Source organism: Cupressus sempervirens, chromosome 1, assembly GCF_028749045.1.
Source record: "Cupressus sempervirens isolate cs-2001-9-10 chromosome 1, ASM2874904v1, whole genome shotgun sequence".
Lineage (NCBI taxonomy): Eukaryota > Viridiplantae > Streptophyta > Pinopsida > Cupressales > Cupressaceae > Cupressus > Cupressus sempervirens.
Genome location: NC_143118.1, coordinates 267,166,183 through 267,193,226, shown reverse-complemented (window position 1 = coordinate 267,193,226; position 27,044 = coordinate 267,166,183). Strand labels below are relative to the sequence as shown.

The window sequence follows — 27,044 nt, the reverse complement described above, 5'->3', positions numbered from 1 at the left end:
ATTATTCAATGGATTCAAGAATTTACAAAGAGATCAATCCTTATAAAGGAGATCAAAACCTGAAAATCGTAACCTAAAGCCTAAAAAAGCTAGGCTTGCACATTATAATTAATAAAATATTAATTATATGCACCTATGAGATAGCTTAAGAAAACTAGAGTAATAAGCAATTTATTTAATTAAATCAAAGTGATCTAATTAATAATTGAAAACAACTAATTACTCTAACACCCCCCCCCTTAAGTGAAGCTTAGGAGGTAAGCTAACCTAGCACAACTATGAAAGCATAAAAATGGGTCCCAACCATAAGGCTTGATGAGGTACCCAATCACAAAAAAATCTCTATGAAATGGAGAAATAGAGAAAACCACATGGGAAAAACCCTACTCCAAAAAGAGATAGCAAAAAATGTTACAAAAGATAGGAACAAAGAGTGATCATGAAAGAGAACACTGAAGAATTAAGAAGCCACAAACTCTATAAAAAGGAAACTGTTGATCTATAGAACCTCCATGGAAGAAGAAGGCACAAACTGAGCCTGTCTATATGGTAGATGATCCATCTCACCAAAATGCATAGGTAGCCACCCACTATAATCGCCTAGTAGATAGGATAAAAAATTGAATGCATAGCTCACACTAATGAACCATTGAACCAAGGAAGCATTAGAATCAATAAAATAACCCCCTCTTAATGCAGACAGGGTGAGGTGATAGGCAATAGAAAAAGTGGGTCAAAACACTCCTACAACATAGGAACCAGGCACATCGAGAGTGAGGTACAAACACCTATAAAGGCACATGTCATTGACACTTCATGGGGAAAAAGAGGAAGAGGGTACAAAATTGGCAAACAACTATCCCCCCCATGGCACTTTATAAAATAGTGTGAGTACAAAAAATCATGATCATGAAAAGGATCCTAAAATGCAAGAAGTGGCACTTTATCTCAATGCATTTTCATAAAGATTCTTACAAATGATATCAATAGTGATTAGAAAAGGAAAAATACTAGTACAATAGAAGGTACAAGCCAAAATAAAGCATCTGAAGCAACAAAATTGATCCTCAAACCTGAAACAACTAGGATATCCACTAGAATGCAAAAATGCATAAGACTGAATAGAAAGTTCCTAGAGAAAAATATGGAACAACAAATAGCATCACTAGAAAGAGCATAGAAACAAATTTCCAATGATATAAAGAAGTCCAAAATTGGAGATCAGATGCTCAAGATATGCCTCCTGGATTGCAAAATAGAACATTCAGCTTTGACTACCAAAATAGGCAACCAAACTACATCAAAACTCAAAAACACCTACACAAATATCTCCATCTCAAACTAGCTTTCCGGTGCATTTTTTGCATTAAAAAAAAATGTTTGTATGCTCAAGTTACGGAGAAAAAACCAACAAGGCCTCTAGAATATGCAAAAAAAAAAAAAATAATAATAATAATAATAATAATAATAAAATTAAAAAAATAGCCACCCCCACACCATCAGTGATCGAGGTGGTGAGAGGATAGAGGGTCGCTATGGGGCAGAGTTATGGTGGGGCCATAGCAGGGGCCCCCAGGGGAGCCGCTGACAGACCACTAGTGGTAACCACTCACAGTGGCTGCCAGTGGTTCCACTATGGTTTGCTAACTGTTGTGGGTTAAAAACCACATTTTTTCAATTTTTTTTTGTGATTTTTGATAATTTCCACCTTGAACTGTGTGCCAAGGGTCATACAACCCTACCCAAAAAAAAAATTTGCCTCTCAGATCAATGTTGTCTAAATCAGACAAATTTTATATGGAAATGAGGGTTTTGATGCCTTCTGAATCCATCTGTGATGTCTGTTTGGCCTCAAACTACTCCAAAAATTAGTGGTCCCCTAGTTTCTTAGAAAAAAATCCAAAAAGACACCAGATCTAATCTGCAAAACCCTTGTTCTCCCTTTTTCTCCAAATACCGAACAAGTTATAGCATATTTGGCTCTGATACCATGTAGGATTTGAGCAAATACACCAATCAAATCCATGAAGCCCAAGAAAACCTGCATGTAGAAAACCTGTCATGGAGAAGAATAAGACAAGAAGAGGCAAGGGTTTGATCTGAAAATAGAAAAATTGTATTTAGATGAAGAAAAATATTATTCAATGGATTTAAGAATTTACAAAGAGATCAATCCTTATAAAGGAGATCGAAATCCAAAAAGGGTAACCTAAAGCCTAAAAAAGTTAGGGTTGCACATTATAATTAATAAAATATTAATTATATGCACCTACAAGATAGCTTAAGAAAACTAGAGTAATAGGAAACTTATTTAATTAAATCAAAGTGATTTAATTAATAAGTGAAAACAATTAATTACTCTAATAGAAAAGGAGATTTTGACCCTAACTTTTCTAGAAAAGGCCACTGGGGTAGAAAATAGGTTGGCTAGTAGATTAATTATAAACTGAAGCCAATATATATTACAAAGAAGAGCTAGGTATGTGGTAGCAAAGAGTGTGTTTCCTATACCTCTTTATAAAAGACAACTTTTAGAAGTCCACTTACTGAGCCTTCTACAAAAAGGTAGAAATTAGAACAAGGATCTTCTTCTAGGGTTGAATAATATTCTCCCACCCAAACTCCACTCCATATTAATGATGAAGATTCTTTAAGAGAATAGTTAAAGAAAATGGGAGTTGAGAAGGATATTATTATAACCACAACAAACATAGAAGAAGAAGTGCCTGAAGAGCCCCCTATTCCAACATTAGCTCTCACTACGGGAGATTTTAGAGGTAAAGAAATAGATTCTATAGTAGACCAAGCTTCTAAAAAATTCTTGGATGATGAGAGTTTTGTGGAATCTAGGGCATTTAGCCAATTTTTGTGGAGAATTAATATTAATAGTTTTGAGGCAAGATGCAAAAAATTTAAAATAGAGCAACCTAGTAGGTAGGACTGTAAAAATGATAAAGAGGTCAAAGCTAGTCTTATTGAGGAGATTTCATGGATAACCCCTGAAGGGGGAAGAAATTTTTTGAGAGACTAAGGAGTCATGCTACTACTATAATGTGATAATGCCAATGTAATGATATTTGACATAGTGAAGAAGTAAAAAGACACCCAGATTAAGGTTGGGGAAGAAGTCTTACAAGCTCATAAGGGGTTAAAGTATAGTGATGATCATCAGGTCTTGGTGATGTGGTCCATCCAAAAAAGAGACAAAGCTAGGATTCAAGAGGTCTCAAATTTTGAACACATAGACAATCTCATGGTTTATAGAGTGGATGAGGTAGATAGTAAAAGGGTTTTTAAGATGACTAAAGAAATGGTAAACTTTGGAGCTGTGGTTGTAGCCAAAGACAAAAATAAGTTCCTAGATTTGAATGCTAAATTTGAAAAGGTGCTAGAGGCATATGAAGAAAGAGGAAATAGAGTACACCATATTGAAGGAATGATTGTTCAACTAGAGAGATAGTTGGGGAAAATAAAAGTAGGAGAAGAATCTAGTCAATGAAGGATTACTTATCATCCTGATCCTCTTATTTCACCTTGCAACAAAACCCCCATTATAGAAATGCTAAATACCCCATAGGAACCCCAAATGTATACAACTAAGGAACTTGAAGAAGAAAAGACTAAATTATGGTCAATGCATGTGGAGCTGGGTGTTCAGTATGAAAAAAAAAAAAAAGACACAATTATGTATCTAGTATAGCATAGGTTGGCCTATATTTTATGAGAAATTGTCAAAATTAATGGATGTGTGGAATGAGTTGAAAAGTAATGAAGCCACTTTGAAGCCAATTGTGAACAAATGGAACAGTAGGGTAGTGACCTTACCATTTTATGTTGTTTAGTTATTAGTCTTTCTTGTGAACAAGTAGAAAAAATTGATATGACTAATGGCCTTTCTGACTTTGATAATAAGAGAATTGCACTACATAAGGTAATTATCAATTATTTTTCAGAATATCTTAGTAAGATTTTTGGGATTTTCCCTCATGCACTTAAGACTATACATAAATTGAAGGATAAAGAAGAATGGGCTAAGGAGTTGGATGATTTGATATGCATTAGATTAAATAAAGTCATAAATGAAAAAGATCACATATGGTTCGCCAAGACAACTAAGGAAGTTGTGCAAGTTCAAATCTTCTTTGATTCTTTCAAAAGGTATTTTGATGAAATTGAGAAATTAGAAAAAGATATCTTGAAGAAACAAAAAGAGATATTGAACTTCAATTTCCCGGATGATTCACTTTTCAACAAGTGGATGTCAGATCTTGCTCAAGAAAATTAGTTGATATCTAAAGAAATTGATGAAGATGGTGTGGACCTAGATGAGTTACAGATAATTGATACACTAGAAGAAAGAAAAGAAAAGAAACTAACTAAAAAAAAAGATGGTTATTCAAAATGATGATTCAACAAAAGAATAATCAACTGTAACTGTGGACATGACAATGCATGATGATCTGGAGGGAGAGCAATGAATTGTAATCAATTTCTAGCTATTAGAACCTTACACTTTATGTGCAAATCATATTGTCCCACAGTTGGAAGGAAAATAGGTATAAATGGATCAATCATGAAATGAAGCTCCTCAACAACAAGTAACTACAATAGAAGTGATCCCACCCCAAAAGGATCATTGATAAAGACATTTTTTTGTAAAGTAAGAGAGCATAAGCCAAATCTTTTTGTGACAACAACCTTTATTTTTTAAAAACTTTTTGTTTCAAGGACAATTTTCCTTTTTCTCTAAGACTTGAAACTTTTTGCATCTCATACTATATAAATGAGGTCCCAAGGCTAGAGAAATGGTCCAAATTTTATGTGGTTTTTAGTGTTATGATAGTCTTGCATTCAATCCAATAAGTCTTTAGGTACAATTTTCTAATGTGTTCATCTACATATATGAGAATACAAGGACATACTGAATGAGAAGTTGTCATACCTTGAAGTATTTCCGAGTTTATGTTAGTGTTGTATAATTTTGAAGGAGAATTAATACAAAGGGAATGTTCTACCATATATGTTTCCTCTGAGTGCTTTATCCATTGTTATGTGTTAATTATGTTGAGATTATGTGAGCAAGGTTTATACAATTTAATGCAACTAGGATAGGTTGTGTATCAATTTACTATTTTTTTAATTCAAGGAATTAAGTAAATGCTTCATTAAATTGATAGGATTTCTATTTATATAAGCAGGATATTCATAAGAATGGGCTTTAGGGTTAATTGCTTATATAATTAATTGTAAGGCAATTAATTAGGTCAAATTTGTTAGGTAAACTCTAAATCCCAATAGATAGGTCATTGATCATTTATTCAATTGCATGTTCAAGAAATCATGGAATTGCATGAAGCAAAAATTTTAAATCAAATTATTTTTTACTTTCATGTATGAAGAATTTAATTAGTAGTTGGCACTTGTTTGCAATTAATCTCTATGTGTTATAGTTAGTTGTTGTAGCCAAGAATTATTTGTAAATCTAAGAAGAATTGTGATCATTATCCACCATAGGGGATAAGTATGATGACACAATATTAGTGAATGAGTGAAGTGTGAAGACAATATCAAGTATCAAGCCTTTTATCCCTAAGGTGCACCTTCCTAAGCTTTGCAAAGCTTAAAGAGTAGAGAATCCTAGGTATGATTATGTTAAAGTTGGATCTAGATCTAAAGATTTCTTAGTTGAATATAGGAGGTAGCTAACCCTTAGATTAATACTTATCCTTAGAATGCTGGTATTAGGTACTTTTTTGCTTGGTATTTTTGAAACTCCAACTGTGCACACAACTAATATGTATATATATCTATATATACATGCATGTCTCTCTATGTTCCATCTCTCTCTTGTATTCCTCCACCCATCATAGTCTAGAAATGAATTTTGAGCCCTAATTATCCACCTTGAGATCCATCTCAATTCTCTAGCATCCCTCATCTCTCTCATTACCTCATGTCTCTTGCCTCTTCTCCTTCTTGTACTCTCTCTAACTGGCATCGCTCACCCTCTTCTCCTTTTCCTAATCTCTCTCTATCCCATTCTCTCCCTTTCCCATTTTCTCATTCTCTTCCCCCCCACCCTCCACTCTCTCTCTCTCTCTCTCTATGTGTGTGTGTGTGTGTGTGTGTGTGTGTGTGTGTGTGTGTGTGTGTGTGTGTTTATATATATATATATATATATATATATATATATATATATATATATATATATATATATATATATATATATATATATATATATATATATATATATATACACACATATACATACATACATACATATACCTCTCCCTTCTCCCACCCTCTCTCTTTATCCCTTTGTCTCCCTCCCTTCCTGTGTTTCCTTGTTCCACATAACCTATGTAAGTTATGTAGAAATAATGTCATTAGTTTTTTGCATTAAAAGTGATATTTCTACATGTTTTAAAGAAGACTTAAAGTTCTTCATAAATTTAAAACAACTTGCAAAATTTTTGTAAAATTTAAAGTTTTTTTTATGAGCACACGACAACTCGAGCAACACTAGATAGCTTTGCCAATATTAAACAACTTGGTCAATAATAAATAATTATGAGCACACGAAAATGATTACAACTTGTCAATGGCTAGAACTCAGCACTAACTAGCATAATGAAGATGGATGAGCAAGATAACATGTTAACCCATAATGCTCCTGCATCAGACAACCATGATAAAAATAAATGATTCTCCTGAGTCATGCACATGTCACAACCTGAGTTGAATGCAACTTGGATTGAGAAATCCATGTAGCATCTTCAATTGATCTACTCTTCCACTTCACCAAATACTCATAATAACACATAAGTTGTTCAACCTCTCCAATTTGCTTCTTAGGATAATCCTCTAATACAATAACTTCATCATCTGACTCATGATACTTATACAATTTAGTAATATTGAATATAGGAGATATATCCACATCATCAGGTAAATCAACTTCCTAATCATTACCACTTTCAAACTTCCTTAAGATTGTACAAGGTCCAAACTTCTTCATTTTCATCTTACTATATGTCCCAATAGGAAATCTACCCTTCTTCAAATGAACCATCACCTCATCACCAACTTCAAAAATATTATGCCTTCTAAACTTATCAACACCCTCCTTTTACCTCTGATTACTTTGTTCCAACTTTAACTTCACTACCTCATGCAAAGATTTCATAAAACCAACAAATTCTTCCCCTTCAACACTTGTCTTCTCTTCACTAGAAACATCACTAAAATCTAATATTCCTCTAGGTTGCATTCCAGTAACAATCTCAAAAGGTTTTTTTCCTATACTCATATTCATAGAATTATTATATGCAAACTTAGTTTGTGCCAACACTAGTTCCCAATTATTTGGCTTTTCTCCAACTAAGCATCTCAAAAAATTACCCAAGCTTCTATTCACAACCTCAATCTATCTATTTTTCTTTGGATGGAATGTAGAACAAAATCTCAATTTAGTACTCATCTTCTTCCATAAAGTCCTCCAAATATAGCATACAAACTTACTGTCTCTATCATAAATGACACTTCTTGGTAATCCATGCAATCTAACAATCTCTTTGAAGAAAATCTCATCAACATGCTCAACATTTGATGTCTTTTTACATGGTATGAAATGAACCATCTTATAAAATCTACCTTTAGTAATAAATATGGAATCATACCCTTTTGTTTTCTTAAGCAATCCAAGAACAAAATACATGCTAATGTCACTCTAAAGTTTCTTAGGAATAGAAATATGTGTATATAATCTAGTATTCTAACTTACTCCTTTTGCAACTTGAAAAATTCCACAACTAATTTAACAAAATTTTGAACATTCTTATACATTTGTGGCCAATAATACTTATCCTTTAGAAAAATCAATGTCTTATCAATTCTAAAATTTCCAACCAAACCACCATAGTGCATTTCCTTAATCAAATTAACTCTCATAGAACTTCTTGATATAAATATTTAAATTCCTTTGAACAACATACCTTTGTGAATGAAATATGCATCATACTTATGCATGTGATATCATAGATTTGGTGCTCTACACTCTATCTACACCTCAAATTAGTGTCAATATTACATAATTCTTTCATTTCATCAAAACCAAGAACATCAACCTTCATCTCAGTTAACAAAGAACATATTCTTCTTAATGCATCAAGAACTTAGTTAGTAACTCCACTTTTATGCTTGATCACAAATATGAAACTCTAAAAATACTCAACACACTTCATATGTCTCTGATTCAACATATGTTGACTTCCCAAATATTGTAATGCTTTATGATCAGTAAACAACACAAACTTCTTAGGAATCAAATAATGTCTATACTTCTTCAAGGCTTGAACAATAGCATAAAACTTTTGATCATACATGGAATACTTATTTTTAGGATCATTCAACTTCTCGCTAAAGAAAGCAAAAGGTTTACCTGGTGCTAGACTCAACACAGGCTCCAATTGCACTGCCACTTGCATCACATTCAACTTGAAATGCCTTGTTGAAATTAGGTAAAGCTATTACAGGTAAATTAGGAACCTTTTTTTTCCAAGTATCAAAACTCTTATCTCCTCCATGTGTCCACTTAAAGTCCTTTTTATCTCCTCTCAATGTCTCAGTCATAGCATTACAAACATAACTGAAATTATTTATAAAATTTCTATAGAAACTAGCCAAACTATGAAATGATCTTACCTCACCCACATTCTTAGTTGTAGGCCATTCCAAAATTGCTTTAACCTTCTCAAGATACATTATCAAACCATAAGCTAAAATCAGAAATCCCAAAAACACAATCTCCTCTTGCATAAAAGAACATTTTTTCAAGTTAACCATCAAATTCTCCTCTTTTAGTCTCTACAATACATGTCTAACATGCTCAATATGTTCTTCTCTAGTCTTAGTGAATACCAAAATATCATCCAAATAAACAATCAAAAGCTTATCCAAAAATATCTTGAAAAATTCATTCATCAACCTCATGAAAGTACTAGGTGCATTAGTCAAACCAAAAGGCATAAACAACCATTCATACAAACCATCTTTTGTCTTGAAAGTAGTCTTCCATGAATTCTTTCATTCTGATATGATGATAACAACTCTTCAAATCAATCTTGGTAAAATACTTTGCTCCACTAAAATGATCCATTATGTCATCCATCCTTGACATAGGAAACCTATATCTCATCCATTCTCCATTCTTCGTATGTGCTAATATAGTAGGTACAACACATGGACTCAAACTATCATTGATCAAACCATTCTATAACAACTTATGCTCTATAGGTGTCAATCTATATGGTGCTTTATTTGGTAAACTACCTCTAGGAATTAGGTCCATACAATGACTTATACTTCTTATAAGTGGTAAACCATTAGATATATCTTCTACAACAATATTCTTATACTCATTCAGTAAACTTGGAATTTCCACTGGCACTCAATCAATGCTACTAGTTTCCAGTGTCCCTCAATCACCACTATTTTATCTCACTCAGTTATTAATTGCATAGCTCAATCTTCTCAAAATTATGAAAAAACATATTTGATTCTTATTCGTTTCTCAAATCCTTGGATCTATCACCCTATAACCAAATTCACTTAAGGTTCTACATGATCCAATCTCAACAAGGATGAACCTCAAGCTTTGATGCCACCTGACACAAGGAGGATTTAAATAGTTAGAGCTAAAGAGACACCTAACTATCCAAACACCTTGCTAAGTAACACAATGAAAGAAAAAACATGGAGAATAGCACCAAGGAGAGAGAGAGAGAGAGAGAGAGAGAGAGAGAGAGAGAGAGAGAGAGAGAGAGAGCAAACACTTTTTTTATTATTCATCAAATTATCAGCATACATGCCCAACTATAAGGCCTTATGAGTTACAATGAAATAAAAAGTATAACTCTAAGATCCATGATCTAGCTTCAAATTCACATTCTAGAAACATATTCCCTAAACTCTCTAAGTTCTTCAACTATCTTTGCTCTACTCACTCTGTTATCAAACCTAAGCCTAAGCACCCTATTTATACTTGCCCAAATGGCTTACAAAAGATTCTAGATCATTACAAAACAAAAAGGTTGACCTCAAATTGGTCTACACGCTTCCTAAGACAATATACTATGGTTAAATTCATGATTGAAATTAAATACCTCAGTCAGCTCAAACTAAGAACCAATTACAGACAAACTTGATCAAAGAAGGAACCAAGCATCAAAAAATAATGGGTTCACTTAGGACTTGAAGGAATGCACTGTCAACATTGGATAACTTAACCACCACTAGACAACTTGACCAACACTAGATAGCACAGTCAACACTAAACAACTCGATCAATACTAAATAATTGTTAGCACTCGACAATGACTGCAACATGGAAATGACTACAACTCGACAAAAACTGACAAAATGAACACCAAAGTAGGATAACATGTCAAGCTAAGATGCTCTTGCATCACAAACCTAGCCAAATTAACGAACAAGAACTCTCAAATAAGATATGTCATGCCCAACATTCTCTAGATTTCATTTAATGTTCGATGAGAATCATTTGATTAATCAGACACAATTGAATACTAATAATACAATATAATTTCTATACAATATAATATTAAAGAAATATCATTTCAAATTATAACAATTATTTTACAATATTAAATATTAAATTAGTATTAAAAATAATTTTAAAATTTTGATAATAAAAAGCATACACCACATATATAAAATAATATTATTTCAAAATATTTAAAATAAATTTGTAAAATAAATTATTAAACTAGATTTTGAGAGATCTTTTCTAAGTGAGTGAAGTAGTAATATTAATATGAAAACATATAATAATGAAGAGTATAGAAAACACATTATATATATAAATATATAATACTAATATGAAAACATATTATCTCAAAGTATTTTGTAAAATAAATTATTAAATTAGATTTTGGCAGATCTTTTCTAAAATGGAAAGAAGTGATAATAATTTGGTGGACATAAAATTAACTATATTTAGAAGAGATAGATTAAAAAAATCAACCGTAGACATGCTATATTCATAAATTCCTTTCATGTGCCTTACCCATCGAAAAGGAAAGTCGAGATTCTCCACATTATAATATAGATGCTTTCTTCGCCGGTTGAAAAGAAAAGAAAATCAGGCGAGAAACACGTTTTGGCAGAGGTTAGGTTGACGTTTAATCAAATGCATGGTAGTTGAAAATGTGGCATGATTCTAACTTTTATTCTTATTTTTGTCATATTATAAGATATATTCCTCATCTTTTTAACTTTTATTCTTATTTTTGTCATATTATAAGATATATTTGTCATCTTTAAATTAAAAAGAGTATCTCACTTTTAGTCTAAAAGTGTCATGTGTTGTTTAAACTATCCGATTTGCAATTGACCAAATAGCAGCAAAATTTTCCATCTTGCATTGACTATTCTTCTTTGAAGCTATTATTTCAACTCATAAATTTCTACTACAAACTAATAGTTGTGACATGTTGCCTCCTAGTAGATCAAGATATCTTCCAATTACATTTCTTTCATTTGATATAACTCATATTATATTCCATAAACATGAAGTATTTGCCTAAGAGTTAGATATAATTATAATATATTGAGTAATTTTTTTAAATATTTTTTTTACATTTATAAAACTTACTAAATATATATTTAAAATATAAAATAAGAATTAAAAAATCTATTATTATTTATATATGAACAATATCATCTAATTATGAGGATTTGATTTGTATTTTGTAATATTGTTATGAATAATAAAGTTATTTTAATATTTTTTTAGAGAAAATATTGGATTCATGGAAAGAAAGGAAAAATGTTTCAAAATATTTTATGAATAGTGAGTTGTTAAAATATTTAGATGAATGTATTTTTTTTATTATATTAAAACAAATATTATGAATTTATTTAAGAAAAGAGAGTTGGGGTAGTGAAGAGAATGCTTTTGAGCGCCTTGTGATGGTTGAAAAAGTTCAACGCCTTGCAATAGATAGACATTTCCAAAATGAAATAAAACAAGCGCTTGATTATGTTTACAGGTTGGTTTAAAAGTTTATAATAAACAAAATGCTATTCTACATTGTTAATTATCATTCAAAATAGTATCTGGCCAGTATATTTGCTTATGTTGTTTTCCAACAGTTAAAATTTATGTGATTGTTATATCAATAAAATAATTTGTTAGCAGATATTGGAACAATTGTTCTAAAGATCTGAATATGGCAGCCTTGGGACTTCGGGTTCTTCGTTTGAACAGATATCCTGTTTCTTCAGGTTATCAAATTATGTCTATATTGAAAGATTAAATATCACACATTAAATCTTACTTCTTAGACTAAAAGTGTTAAATAGTCAAGATTAGCTTATTTTTTCAAAACTTAATTTCTTCCTTAATCTGTGATCACTAAAGAAGATCCATTTATATTAATTTAAATTTTTTCATGATGTTTGATTTTGATTAAATTTATTTGATATAATGGCAGATGTGTTGAGACAATTCAAAGGAAATGATGGGCAGTTCTTGACTCCATCAACTCAATCAGAAGAAGAGAAGATAGAAAGTGTTATAAATCTTTATAGAGCTTCTTTAATTGCTTTCCCAGAGGAGAATATTATGGACGAGGCTAAATCCTTTGCAACAACATATTTAAATCAAGCTCTACAAAAGGATAATATTAGTTCCCATCTTTCACAAGAGGTGAGGCTAAAGTTTTAACTCTTTCAAGACTATGGAAAAATTTGCTTATTGTGGTCCTGATCCAAAATTTTAACACGCAGATAAAGTACAACCTAGAGTATGGTTGGCATGGAAATTTGCCCAGAGTAGAAGCAAGAAATTACATGGACATCTATGACAAAAATAGATCTTGGACCGAGTAATGGCGCTGGTTTATTTCAATATGTTTTTTCTTTTACCTCTTATGGTTAGCTAGGGCTTATTCTATTATAGAAAGTCTGACCTTCTAACCCTGATTTTCAGGATGAGCGGTAATAAAGAAATTCTAAGTCTTGCTAAATTGGACTTCAATATCATGCAATCAGTCCATCGACGAGAGCTTCAACCGATATTAAAGTAAGTTGATAGATTAAAGTAATAACAAGTGGATATCATATAATGAGGTGAAAATATGAAAATAGATAGAAATTATGCTGATTGTAAAGTAAGTTAATTATAAAAATCAAAGTTATAGAGGGCAAGTGACTAAATAATTACAAGTGATAAGCTATTATTTTTATATATTAAAAATTGGTATAAGAATGATCAAGATAAAGGATATTTATAACATTAATAATCAAACAAAAACAAAAATAGAATATCATTAGAAGCATAACATACTTAAAAAGATATAGTTCTAATCTTTGGTCATATGTTCTAGAGTTGTTATTATAAAAGATGTAAAATTCTTTTCTTTCTTGTTTCCTTCATAAATGTGTCTCATAGGATGCGGGAGATGGAAATGGAGACTTTGGAAATGAGATTTAGTGGTTACAATAGAGTTTTACATTGTCCTCACTAACCTTCACATACTAGGTCGAATCCTCTAAGTGAGTCTCCTTTACTTGTTTAGGGATGCATTGATCATAACAAATGAGTCTTCTATTCTTGTTTGGTGGCGGGGGGGGTGCATTGCTTTCTAAGAGTGGCAACAATTTTATACATTGATGTAAGCTTAGCATGTCTCATAGCGCCCCTCATGGTATCACCTTACGAGCTCCTAATTCCATATAGTTGACACAATTGTAATTTGAGATACCAATAGTAAGAGAGAGATGGGGTGAGATAGTCAAATTTTTTTCATGGAGGATATTGAAAAATTTCCCTTTGCCTAAAATTCCCTTTTTTCTAGCACCTAGAGGATTGAGAACCTTTTTTTCCTTTATCAAGTGTGGGATTTAGGTTGAGCTCTACAATTAAGGGAACAATATCACAACCAATGTTTATTTCTTTCTTTCTTTCTATGGGAATAAAACAAGACATTTTTGGTGATATCACCTTGGATAAGGAGGGAAAACCATCCAAATTTAGTTTACCTTTTAGTTCCTATACTTTATAAAAGGTTATGGCTTTTTCCGATGAGCGGTATACATTATGGGTAGGACTGGGATTTAAAGGAGAAGGTGTTTCTAGGTGGAAATTGTAAATATCATAGATTAAACCTTTAAGTGATGGGGAATAGACTTCTTTATTGACACATATATTGATTGAGGAGAGAAAAATGCTACTTGTGCATTATGGAAAACTTTCCTTCAAGACTGAAATACTTTATGAGACTGTAGATTAACTTTTAATCCTTTTGTATAAACTTTTTATTTTGGACAATATATGCTTATACATTCTTTTTTTTCAATAAGATTTTCTGTTTTTCAAGTGGGAGCTAGGCACACTTTTTAATTTGAAAATTTATATACACTACTTTACCATTTATAAATGAGATTATATGTTCATTTTATTTTATGGTTTAAATATACAAAATTACTAAAAATTTTATGAATGTTGTGCTTAGATGGTGGAAGGATTTGAATTTGGATAAAGTGGACTTTGCTCGTCATCGTCATGTGGAATATTTTGCTTTAGCTTGTGCATACTCTATAGATGCTAAGTATTCGGTCTATCGAAGTGACTTTGCAAAGATTTGTTCTCTTGCAACAATTGTAGATGATATATATGACACCTATGGTACTATTGATGAGATAAAACTCTTCAATGAAGCTATTAAAATGTAAGTATGGTATACAAAAAGGCTTATATTCATGTACATTTTTTTTGTATAAAGAACATAATAGTAGATTAAATTGATACTTTTAATGAAAATGATAGGTAATTGAGGTTAAGAAACAATTACTATATTTACTCAACAATTTTCATGCAATTTATAAATATAAAATTAAAGCTCTCTATTAATTTGTTACTTTGTATTTACTCATAGTTGCATAAACTAGGGTGTGTTTTATTAATATAAACTAACTTGTTGTATTGGAATGCTTTTAATTTAGGTGGGATCCTTTTCCTCCAGAAAGATTTCCTGAAAGTATTAAAATAACATATAAGGCATTTTACTTGGGAGTAAATGAAAGTGCAGATGCAGCACAGAAGACTCAACAACGAGATACCCTCCCTTACATACGTAAAGCTGTATGAATTCGAACCTATCACTCATAACAAGTTTAAATCGCTACTTCATCTTACACCACACATAACATATGAGATTAAATGAGTTATTTTGGATCAAACTTATTTTAGGTTGCCAAATATTCATAACATTTTCATGTTTCAAATTTAATACTAAAAACTAAATAAATGATCTCTAGTCATTATAAACTATTAAACTCAATTTTTATGTTAGTACTCAACTTCCCTACAAATGTTACTATTTTTATTTTTCTATTATATGTTATTTTGATTAGACCTCATAGTATAGTAGTAATACAACTTTGAAAGAGCTTGGTATTTTTCTTCTATATTTTTATTAAGATTTATATTGCATTTGATTTTAAATAAAATATTCTTTATGTAGAAAATTGAAATTTAATATAATATATTTTTGAATTGCTTTGATCATTTTAAAATAGAATTAACATTGATCTTACACTTTGATTTTAATGCTTTAATAAATTTTCTTAATAATCTTCCAAATTTGAACTCATATATAATGTTTTTGTGTGAAAATATTGTTCATTTTAAATAAAAAAAATTTCTTGTGCAGTGGGAAGATTATCTCGAAGCCCTTACAAAGGAAGCTCAATGGCTTGCTGATGGTTACATACCATCTTTAGATGAATACCTAGAAAATGGTATACCAAGCTCAGGATATCGTGTAACCATGTTGCAACCTATATTAACATTAGATGAAATTCTTTCAGATAACATCATTCAAGAAATAGACTATCCATCAAAGTTCAATGAACTTTTATCCCTATCCCTTAGACTAAAAGGTGACACTAGAACCTTCAAGGTATGTAATCATTTTCTTTGCATAATTTTATATTTATATTTTCACAAAAATATACATGTAAGTTGAATTTAGTTTATTTTAAGTCCAACTAATTTTTATTATAATTTTGAATCTTTATTTTGAAGGCCGAGGCAAATCGTGGAGAATTAGTATCGGGAATATCATGTTATATTAAAGACCACCCAGAATCTACAGAGGAAGAAGCTTTGGATCACCTTAAAGAATTATTGCAAAAAAAACTCAAGCAATTAGATTGGGAGTATTTGAAGCCTGATAATGTTCCAACTATAAGCAAGGACTGTGCCTACAATATTGGAAGAAGTTACCAACTCCTCTATAAAGAGAGAGATGGATTTACTCATTCTAATAAAGACATCAAAGATCTAGTCATTCAAATCCTCTTTGAACCTGTGGCAATGTAGTTAAAAAATATGAGAATAAAGATTAATATCCCAATTTTATGTTTTAGCACCTCAATGTTCAACATTTTCAAAGAAAAAAACTCAGGTATATAAAATAAATTACAGCGCACATTTTTTTTGGCTAAAATATTTTAGGGCATTACATTTAGATATGACTCAATTTTTTTAAATTTTTTGTTATATTTTTATCTAAATCCAGGGGCTCATCCATGAAAAAATATTAGGATAACAAGGTTTACATTTAATAACTTATAGTTATTAAGCTGATTTCTAATAATGGCTTATAAAATCAATACATTGGATGTAAGGACATATTGAAATAGAACTACAATGAATTTCTAATTTAATATTTGAACGCATAAATATTTTTACTTTTAAACTTTTTTTCTTCTATATTAGTATCGAGGTGGCTATGATCCAATGCTTGGCCAAAATGAAAAGGAAGGACTAGTGTAACACCCCTCTAGGGAACCCAAAATAAATAAACCTAAAGTTTCACTAAGTTTACCAAAAATATATTTTTTTGAAAGATAAAAATTAAACAACAACAAATATAATATAGCGGAAGCAATAGCTCACATACATACAACAATCAAAATATATTACATCTCCTAAGGGTTCCATGACATTGAATCACATTTATAAAAATAAGTTTTATTAATACTAAATCCAATACACAACAATTCCAGATTATAGAATAACTAGGAGTATGAATCTAATAAATAATATACAATTATTTAAGATGCCACTTGGCAATAATTAGAATCCATAATCATCCCTTGTACAATTCACAAGGTATGAAAATCTCAAAGAATATACATCATGAATAAAATACATCAACACATAAGATCTTTGATAATCAAATACAATACAACAAAGTATAACCATCCATCATAAAATACAAGATCAAAAAGAAAGAAAGAACTGCACAGGTACATCTAGCAGTGACATCCAACAGTCAAATCTTAATGGTATAAGAAATACTACCACCCAACCTCATGGAACCTAAATGGCCCACTACCACTATGCTCAAGAGATAGTCTCAAGTCCCAAACAAATATCAATCCACAAGTCATAACCAACATCTAGGTCAAGGAAATCTGGATAGCAATCTATCTCAAAGGTACCAAGATACAAGTAACATCTAAACCTAGAGGCAACAAAGACACGCAGGAAATCTACTATGCAAGTGGGAAAGTGTCATCACATGAGCCAACTCTAAGGTTATCCTAGTAGCCTATTCGGACTCTGACCCCCTAGTGTCTCTACGTAGCACTAGTATCCTTTTGTATAGATAAGGCATACTAATAAAGCAAGGATACAACAAAGCATCCTCTTTATTCCATTCCTAGAAAGTACTAGCACTCAAGGCATGGGCAAGGAAAAACAATGACTCTTATTAATTCATTTTACTCTCATTTAATGAAATATTATTTTTTTATTAAAATAACTTACAATGGGTTACCCAAGAAACCTCTTTAGGGCTCTGGCCTCCATTGTAAGCCACTTCCCAATGTACACTTAGATTACCTACCCTAAGCTCATCAAAAGTACAACTCATAGAATTACAATTTTCACCTTAGTCCTTTGTAAGAAACATGAAAGCACCTATAGATAAAGCACAATATTCACCTTAGTCCTTTACAAGCAATCGAAAATAACCTAAAGATAAATCAAAATCATCACCTTAGTCCTATACAAGCAATTGGAAAGCACCAAAAGACAATTTATCAAAACTTAAAGGTTACACGAAGAAAAAAATCATACCATTCATCTCAGTTCTATACAAGAAACTAGAAAGCCCTAACAAGTATTAATCAAATTTCATCATAGAAAATATGTGACACATCACCATGGTCAGGTATAAAAGATCGTATTCATAACATCATCATAGAAAAAAAACCCCCAAGCCTCTAGTACACATCCTGATTGGTCAATGTACTAAGTCAAACATGAACCCAACTCTAGTAAACAGCACATCACATAAAGTACATAACAATGTAACTTTCATAACTCATTAGGTTTTCAAAACACAAAAGTTCAAATTCTGACTATTGGCTTTCAAGTTTTCATTTTTCATTTTTTTCAAGTTTTACAGTTTATAGGGTCTTTGATTACAATCAAGGATCACATTTTCATTTATTCAAGTCTCAGATTTGTTAAGCTCTTTGAGTCTAAAAGAACCTCAAACACTCAACAAATTTCAATAGCAAACATTTTCTCTAAAAATATAATTATGAAAATACACTATTAATTCAATTAAAAAATTTATGATGTATATTTACAGCAGCCTTTTAATTATTTATTATTATTATTTTTAAGCTAATAAAAATTATCAAATTATTAATAACAACAATTATCAAAATATCAATAAAATAATATATTTATATTTATTTTAATTTATTAATATTAATAATCATTACAATAAATATTATAATAATAATAATAATATTAATAATATTAACATAATCTAAAAACATAATAAGACTTTTTTTTTTAAATATGAAACGTGATTACATTACATACCCCATAATTAGGGAGGCCAAAGTATGGCTTGGCTGCTTGGGTAGCTTGCTACTGTAGTGATGTCTGCTATCTTGGCATCGCTTGCTACCTTTGTAGCATCTGCTACTATGGCAGTGACTTGCCATCGCAACCAAGTTGGTTGGGGGGAGTTCACAACCCCTTCTCTCATATTACAAAATATTTTATAAAAAAGAAAACATAAGCTCCCCTCTCAGAAATGGCTAGATCCATATTTTAATTTGGTAATTATATATATATATATATATATATATATATATATATATATATATATATATATATATATATATCTAATAGGGAAAATGTGAATAACCAATCAAATTTGTATATCAAATCTTGATTTCTTTATTTTTCAAATCCTGCCCAAATCAAAATATAAATCTCTAAATTTACAAAACAAGGGTTTCAAATCATCATTCCATTTATAGAGGTTTCCAAACAAAGAATAATTAAATTCAGAAACATGGGTTTCAACCTTGTTACATTTTGAAAACCATTCCATTTAGTCATGGAGAAGACATTATTTCAAGGAAGGTGACTATCGTGAAAAACCCACAAGATCCTACTTGGATCTTATGCTAACAATGGATACATAGAACTCACAAGGAATTCCTTTTTTTTAAAAACTCTCTTCTTGGAAATTGGTTCCTCCAAACCTGTGTGTGGAGGAATGAGCTCTAGTCTCTTAAAATAAAGAGTTTTCTCCAATTAGGGCTTCGGTTTTGCAATCATGACAAACATTTTTCTTAATTATTTTACTATATTTTAATTTCATATGCAACCTTATACAATTTAATTAAAATAGACTTTATTAAATCAATTCTTGCTCTCTCTTATTAAATCACAAGACATTTTTAATAAATTATTTTTTAATTAAACTAAAAATAATATATAGATTTTATTATAAAAATGAAACTCCTAAATATATTATTATTAAATTAAATAAATATAACTACGCCAAAATTAGAACTTTAATTAAATCTTTAAATTTAATTCTTTTATTTAATTAATTAAATATTGATTTTTCTTTGTAAATATTTCATTAAATTAAATCATCTAAAAATGTTTGATTTGATTAAATTATAACTGCAAATCACATCAGACTCACAAAACTAAATACAAAAATCCATTATAAAGTACATAATACTAAATCAAACTCAAGGGTCAAAATCATGAATTCACATCACTTGACAAATTCAGAAGGGTAAAACTCAAATACTTGTCCTACTTTCTAGGACAATTGGCTTAAGGTTAGGATTTGGACTCGAGGATTATCTCCCATTTTTTCCCATTGAGATATTGTAATAAGGCACGCTAATCCTAGTAATTCATGGAAGTCAATGTCAAGTACCTACAATCTACATAAATTTTGAGCATTTACATACACATATAATCTAAACTAAATTGATAATGGTAGGGAGTGGTGCTTCATATACAGATCTTGACTAGTAGGTGACTATGACTCCCTCCCTCAACCCACTACAACATTTGGGGTTAAATTGTGATGGTAGTGTAATTTGTGGTTATTTTCATGTTTTATTTTTGCAATTGTTCCCAACGCCATTGCAATACTAATATTGGCATTGTAATTGCAATGCCCTTGAGAGCATAAAAAAGAAACATGTGAATAATTTTCCATTTGTTTTGATTTTGCAAAGATTTGTGTGTGAAAGAGGTGGAGAGTTATGAATGTTGTCATGGTGCCCTTGTGATTAGTGTAGTTAGTTGATGTGCACTCATGATCTTTGCATTTCGTTGTCATGCCCCTGCTCTGTGATTTCATTGTTGTGTCATGCCCTTGCTTTATGATTTCAATGTCGCTCTATAATTTTCTTCAAGGGTGAGAAGGGGTATGTACGTAAATTTCTTTTCTTTTCCTTGTAAACATGTATGTCTTTATATTTCCTTCTAAACATGTATCTCTTTATATATCTAAAGAGATCTTTTTCAAGGTGCTTATTACATATATGATCTAGTTGCATACATATTCCAAAATCCAAATAATAAAACAATAAAAGTCACTCAACCCATGCTAAGTGACTTGCCTCAAGATCTTGCACAAAAGTAATGTAGACCGTGAAAAATGGGCTGAGTTCGCAAGAAATTTTATAAAAACACATCATAGTAGATATTTTTAGAAAGAAACAAGCCATAACTAATTAAATGGGTCTAGTTGTTGATTAGCTGGGTTGATATATATGTATATTTAACTAGGTTATGACACCTACAAGGGAATGAGCCTCATGATTATGCATATGTGTTTGGTGCATTTCTTTCCTATGTTATTCTCTATATTTCATTGATGTACCCTTGCTCTACGATTTGGTTTCCATGCCCTTGTGATCTCTATGTTTTGTTATCATGCCCTTGCTCTATGATTTTTTTGCCATGCCCTAGCTCTGCAATTTTCTTCAAGGGTATGTAAGTATTGGTTTCTTTACCTTCTAAACATGTGTTTGTTTATATCTCCTTTTGAACATGTATATCTAGAGATATTTTATAAGGTGCTTATTACATATTAGCTACATAATAGAAAAATTTATCTAGCTACATACATATTCTAGAATCCAAATAATAAAAAAATAAAACTCACTCAACCTGTGCTAAGTGACTTATCTCAAGATCCTCCACAAAAATAATGCAAACCAAGAAAAATGGCTAGAGTTCGCAAGAAATTTTACTAAACATATCATAGTAGATATTTTTAGAAAGAAACTAGCCATAATCACAAGGCTCATTCCCTTGTAGAAGCCTTTGCCAAAATGAAATTACCTTTGAACCTTGTAAAGGGTGTTAAAGTGATTCCCAACCTTGAAATACTCTTATAAACATTTGATACTTGGGATCATCATAGGGAGACTGTGCCATTATGTGAAACACTATTATAAGCATTTGATATTTGGACTATAAATTCTCAAGGACACTTGCAAGTGATTCCAATGTTATAATACCTACCACAACACTTTCCTAGGTTCTATCCAATGGATCCCATAATATCTTCTATATTGTTTGGTTGTTGTTTCTGCCATGCAGTCTCTTTCTAAAGCTGCTCCTTCTCATTTTCTTTCTAAAGTCACTCCTTCTTTGCTCTCGTGTCTTAAATTTTTTTTATCAAACTTCTGAATATCTACCTCTACCTTATCTAAAATCAACTTTACTGTGTGTTGTAAATCTGACATATGTGTTTATCATTGATAGCTTTCATTTTAGCATTCAAGTTTTCAAGATTGGTTAACACCCTCACTTGAAGACCTCTCATGTCAAGCACTTTTTGAACTTTTTCAACACCATGTTCTTGCTTCTAAGCTAATAGTTCTTCAGGTGAATTTTTTTTTTAAACATTAATTTTGTTAAAAAATTGTAAACTCTTAGAAAATGCATTGTTGTTTTCATGTATGTAAGCATATATATGTATGTATGCATATATATATATATATATATATATATATATATATATATATATATATATATATATATATATATATATATATATATATATATATATATATATATATATATACATCTATATATGTATGTATATATGTATGTAATATATGTATATATGTATGCATGTATGTATGTATGTATGTATACAGATAGATCTTGTAGATTATGGATTATGGATTATAAACAAAAAGGAAAAGAAAACATGACAGTAATCATTACCCATTTATTTTGATTGATTGTGGAGAGCTATGTGCAAAATATGGTGGAAAGCTCTAAATGAGGGTGGAGAGCTTTAAAAAATGGTAGAGATTAGTGGAGATCTAGGATTTTGTTGTCATTCCCTTGTGATCTTCATGCCTTTGTTATGCAATTTTCTTTGAGGGGAGAAGAGGTACCTATGTAAATGTTCTTTTCTTTTCTTTCTAAACATGTATCCCATATTCATATATAATATCTTTGGTCAAATTCAAGGATAACTGATTATAATGATTGTATGCATATGTGCATGTATGTATGTAAATTAGTTCACTATGTGAACTACTTTACATGCATACATACACAATTTTATAGTGCTTGTGCTAAATTAAATTAATCATTCATGTCTTCGATTCACACAACAAATTATCCTTGCATTCAATTGAATTTATTGATACCAAACTAAGTATGCAGAAATATGTACTTACAAATGATATTATCTCTAGGCGATTGAGTAAAGATCTCATGCATAATATTGTCCAAGTAATGATTAGATGCATTCACATTAAGTCATCATAGGATCGAGCAGATGATCTATTTATGTTACTTAATACTTGTTTCATTGAAAATTTTGGTTAACATAATCAGTAATACTAGAATTATACAGCTACAACTAGTAATCTTGTTTATTTTATTTACTCAAATACATTCAAGACTATTATTTTTCTTAAAATTAGATTGTATATTTTTAATCACTAAAAAACAAATATAGATCTCTGATAGTTATCTTTTTTAATTTCAAGATCTTCATATTTAATATGAAGAGTTCCCACTACTGGATAGTGGAATAACCACAATGTTGAACCACATAGCTCATGGACTTTTCCACCAAAATATATTTTTATTATATTTTTGTCATTGAAAAATATGATAAGTGAATGTTCTTCTGATTTTCAATATATTTAATAATTTGTTGCTTGCCATTTTAGGTAATTTTCTATTGTGAGATAAAGACATCTATCATAAGGATGGACATGCCAATTTTGATCATCCTGCTTTCAAAGATGATTCCCTTATCTAATTAATGAAACTACTTGCAAATGACACCTTGATTTCTATAACTTGCTTGATCAACCATTCACAAAAATGAATTATCCCATATCCATAAACATCTAATATTCTATAAGTATCTCTCCTCTGACGACCCAATAAATGGAACCATTAGCATCATAAGTAGACTCACTCTCCTTAGACAAATTCAATCGAAACTATTCATACCAAACTATGTATGCAGACATCTGTACTTACAAATTATATTATCTCTTAGTGATTGAGTAAAGATCAAATACAATTTTCCATAGTGATAAAAATGCATATGCATATGTATGTATGTATGTATATATGTGCATATATGTATGTGTATATGAATTTATGTATTTATGTATCTTTGAATCTCATTTGTGTGCCTTTGTGATCTCTGTATATGTATGTTTATATGTATGTATATACATATATATACATATGTATATGTATATATATGTGTATATATCCACACACACACACACACACACATATAGACACATGAAGAGAAGCTCTTCTAATCACCTATTGGGGGAAACATAAAGATATACATGTTTAGAAGGAAAAGAAAACAACATTTACATAGGTACCTCTTCTCCCCTTGCAAACAACATAGAGAAAGCACTACTATATTTGGGCTGGAACACCACAAATTACATTGCCATTGCAAATTTTCATCATAATTTGATCCAAAATTTTGTAGTGTTGCAAAGAGTACAAAGATCACAAGGGCACAACACATGAAAGAAATCATAGAGAAAAGGCACCAAGATCACAAGGGCATGCCAATGAAATTTAGAGATCACAAGGGCATGATAATGAAATTTGAAATCTCCAGTGATCTCTACCATGGGCACGACAACAAAATGCAAAGACCATAAGGGCATGAAAATGAAATACAATGATCACAAGGGAATGAAAATGAAATCTCCACCAACATTTGGAGCTCTCTACCATTTTTTAGAGCTCTCCATCCTCTTTTGCATGCAACTCTCCACAATCAAAACAAATGGGGAATGATTTATGTTGTGTTTTTTTCAATTTATATCTAATCAACTTCACATTATGCCGTAACTCTTCCATAGATATTTGATCCTTGATAGGTTTCATTTCAGCATTTCAACATTCAAGCTTTCAAGTTTCCTATTCATTATATAGTCCTTTCCACCCTAAAAACCACTTTGTTGCTTCATTAAAATTAGGACTTGAACAAAGCTAGTGATAAAATAGAGCCTATATTCTAGAATTCAAATAATAAAATAATAAAACTCACTCAACTTGTTCTAACTAAGTTAGCTCGAGATCCTAAACAAAAATAATGTAAACTAGGAAAAATGGGTAAGAAATTTTAGAAAAACATATCATAGCAAATATTCTTAGAAAGAAAGAAACCATAACCTAGTTAAATTGGTCTAGTTTCTAATTAGTTGGGTTAGTTACAAATTCCTATAGAACTATCATTAGATTAGGCACAATAAAATGAACGATCAATTGTTCCTAGTTAGCACGATCAAATATAGTTTTTTAAGGTGATAAAATTGCATATATACAAATGTATGTATGTATGCATGTATGTGTGTATATATATGTATGTATCTATATATGTATGTATGTATGTATGTATATATGTATATAGAGATCTTGTGGATTGTGGAGATTAGTGGAGATCTAGGATTTCATTGCCATACCCTTGTGATCTATGTATATGTATGTATGTATATGAATATATATATACATATGTATATGTATTTATGTATCTATGTATATGAACAAAGAGATGGAGACACAATAGAAAAATAATAAAACTCACTCAATAGGCTGCATGGCCACAGGTATTGTTACAAGCTTTTAAAAATAACTATATAAGGAGTGAGTTAAGAAATATGTAAGTTAACCTTACATTAACTGTAAACTACAACACAAAGGTTGCACTAGGGTATTATAGTATTTTAATTATAGAAAACCACATGATTCACTTGAGTGGGTGTATTCTTGCGACTTCAATTATACTAGGTGAGTAAATCTCACCAATGGTTATAGGAATACAACTGCATCTAACCAATTAGAAACCAAAACTATACATGCATTAGAGTGAGTAGTTCAAGGCTCTTGATCCCGTGGATATGGGTATGTAGGCAACCTAGTAGGTGGAGTATGCATCCAGTGTACAGATGTCGTGGACATAATTAGGTAGCACTTAACCATGTATGTATGTATGTAACTATTATCTACTTAACAGTGTCATCCACATGTGAGTTGGGTAGGGGGTGGAGGGTGGTGGTGTAGTTGAGTTAGCACCTCTGGCAATACTTTATTTCCATTATTTTGCACTCTCTAAATCAAAGGTATATAACTTTATCACTTGTAACTATAATTTTCAAATAATAGTTAGGTTGACATTTAATCAAATGCATGGTAGTTGAAAATGTGGCATGATTCTAACTTTTATTCTTATTTTTGTCATATTATAAGATATATTTTTCATCTTTAAATTAAAAAGAGTATATCACTTTTAGTCTAAAAGTGTCATGTGTTGTTTAAACTATCCTAGCGACAAAATTTTCCATCTTGCATTGACTATTCTTGTTTGAAGCTATTATTTCAACTCATAAATTTCTACTACAAACTAATAGTTGTGACATGTTGCCTCCTAGTAGATCAAGATATCTTCCAATTACATTTCTTTCATTTAATATTACTAATATTAGATTCCATAAACATGAAGTATTTGCCTAATAGTTAGATATAATTATAATATATTGAGTAATTTTTTTAAATATTTTTTTTACATTTATAAAACTTACTAAATATATATTTAAAATATAAAATAAGAATTAAAAAATCTATTATTATTTATATATGAACAATATCATCTAATTATGAGGATTTGATTTGTATTTTGTAATATTGTTATGAATAGTAAAGTTATTTTAATATTTTTTTAGAGAAAATATTGGATTCATGGAAAGAAAGGATAAATGTTTCAAAATATTTTATGAATAGTGAGTTGTTAAAATATTTAGATGAATGTATTTTTTTTATTATATTAAAACAAATATTATGAATTTATTTAAGGAAAGAGAGTTGAGGTAGTGATTTCTAAAATATTGGTTCTTCATACAATCCATCTTAAATGCATGTGCCAATTAATTTAGTCTTGAGATAAATCATTTTCATAAATTTATAATTATTTAACCCATGAACAAATACTAATAAAATGTAACATTCTCCATCCATACTTTTAAAGTAAAATATTTTTTTATTATTTAAAACTTATAAAAATTCATATAAACTGAACTTGAAAATAATCTATCCCATATAATTTACTTTCAATAACAATTCGATTAGAACTAAAATTGCGTGCATATGC

The 27,044-nt window shown here is 30.4% G+C and overlaps 1 protein-coding gene across 1 annotated transcript; it reads left to right on the top strand.

Moving 5' to 3' along the window:
* Positions 1–1,535: 1,535 nt before the first annotated feature.
* On the top strand, positions 1,536–16,457 carry LOC149577149 (alpha pinene synthase, chloroplastic-like). Its single transcript, XM_089795780.1, has 10 exons — positions 1,536–1,638; positions 11,951–12,071; positions 12,221–12,306; positions 12,516–12,730; positions 12,811–12,908; positions 13,013–13,105; positions 14,538–14,753; positions 15,028–15,166; positions 15,738–15,986; positions 16,112–16,457. The coding sequence occupies exons 1-10, from the start codon at positions 1,536–1,538 to the stop codon at positions 16,406–16,408; spliced, it is 1,617 nt and encodes a 538-aa protein (XP_089651906.1). The 3' UTR covers positions 16,409–16,457.
* The last annotated feature ends 10,587 nt before the right edge of the window (positions 16,458–27,044 follow it).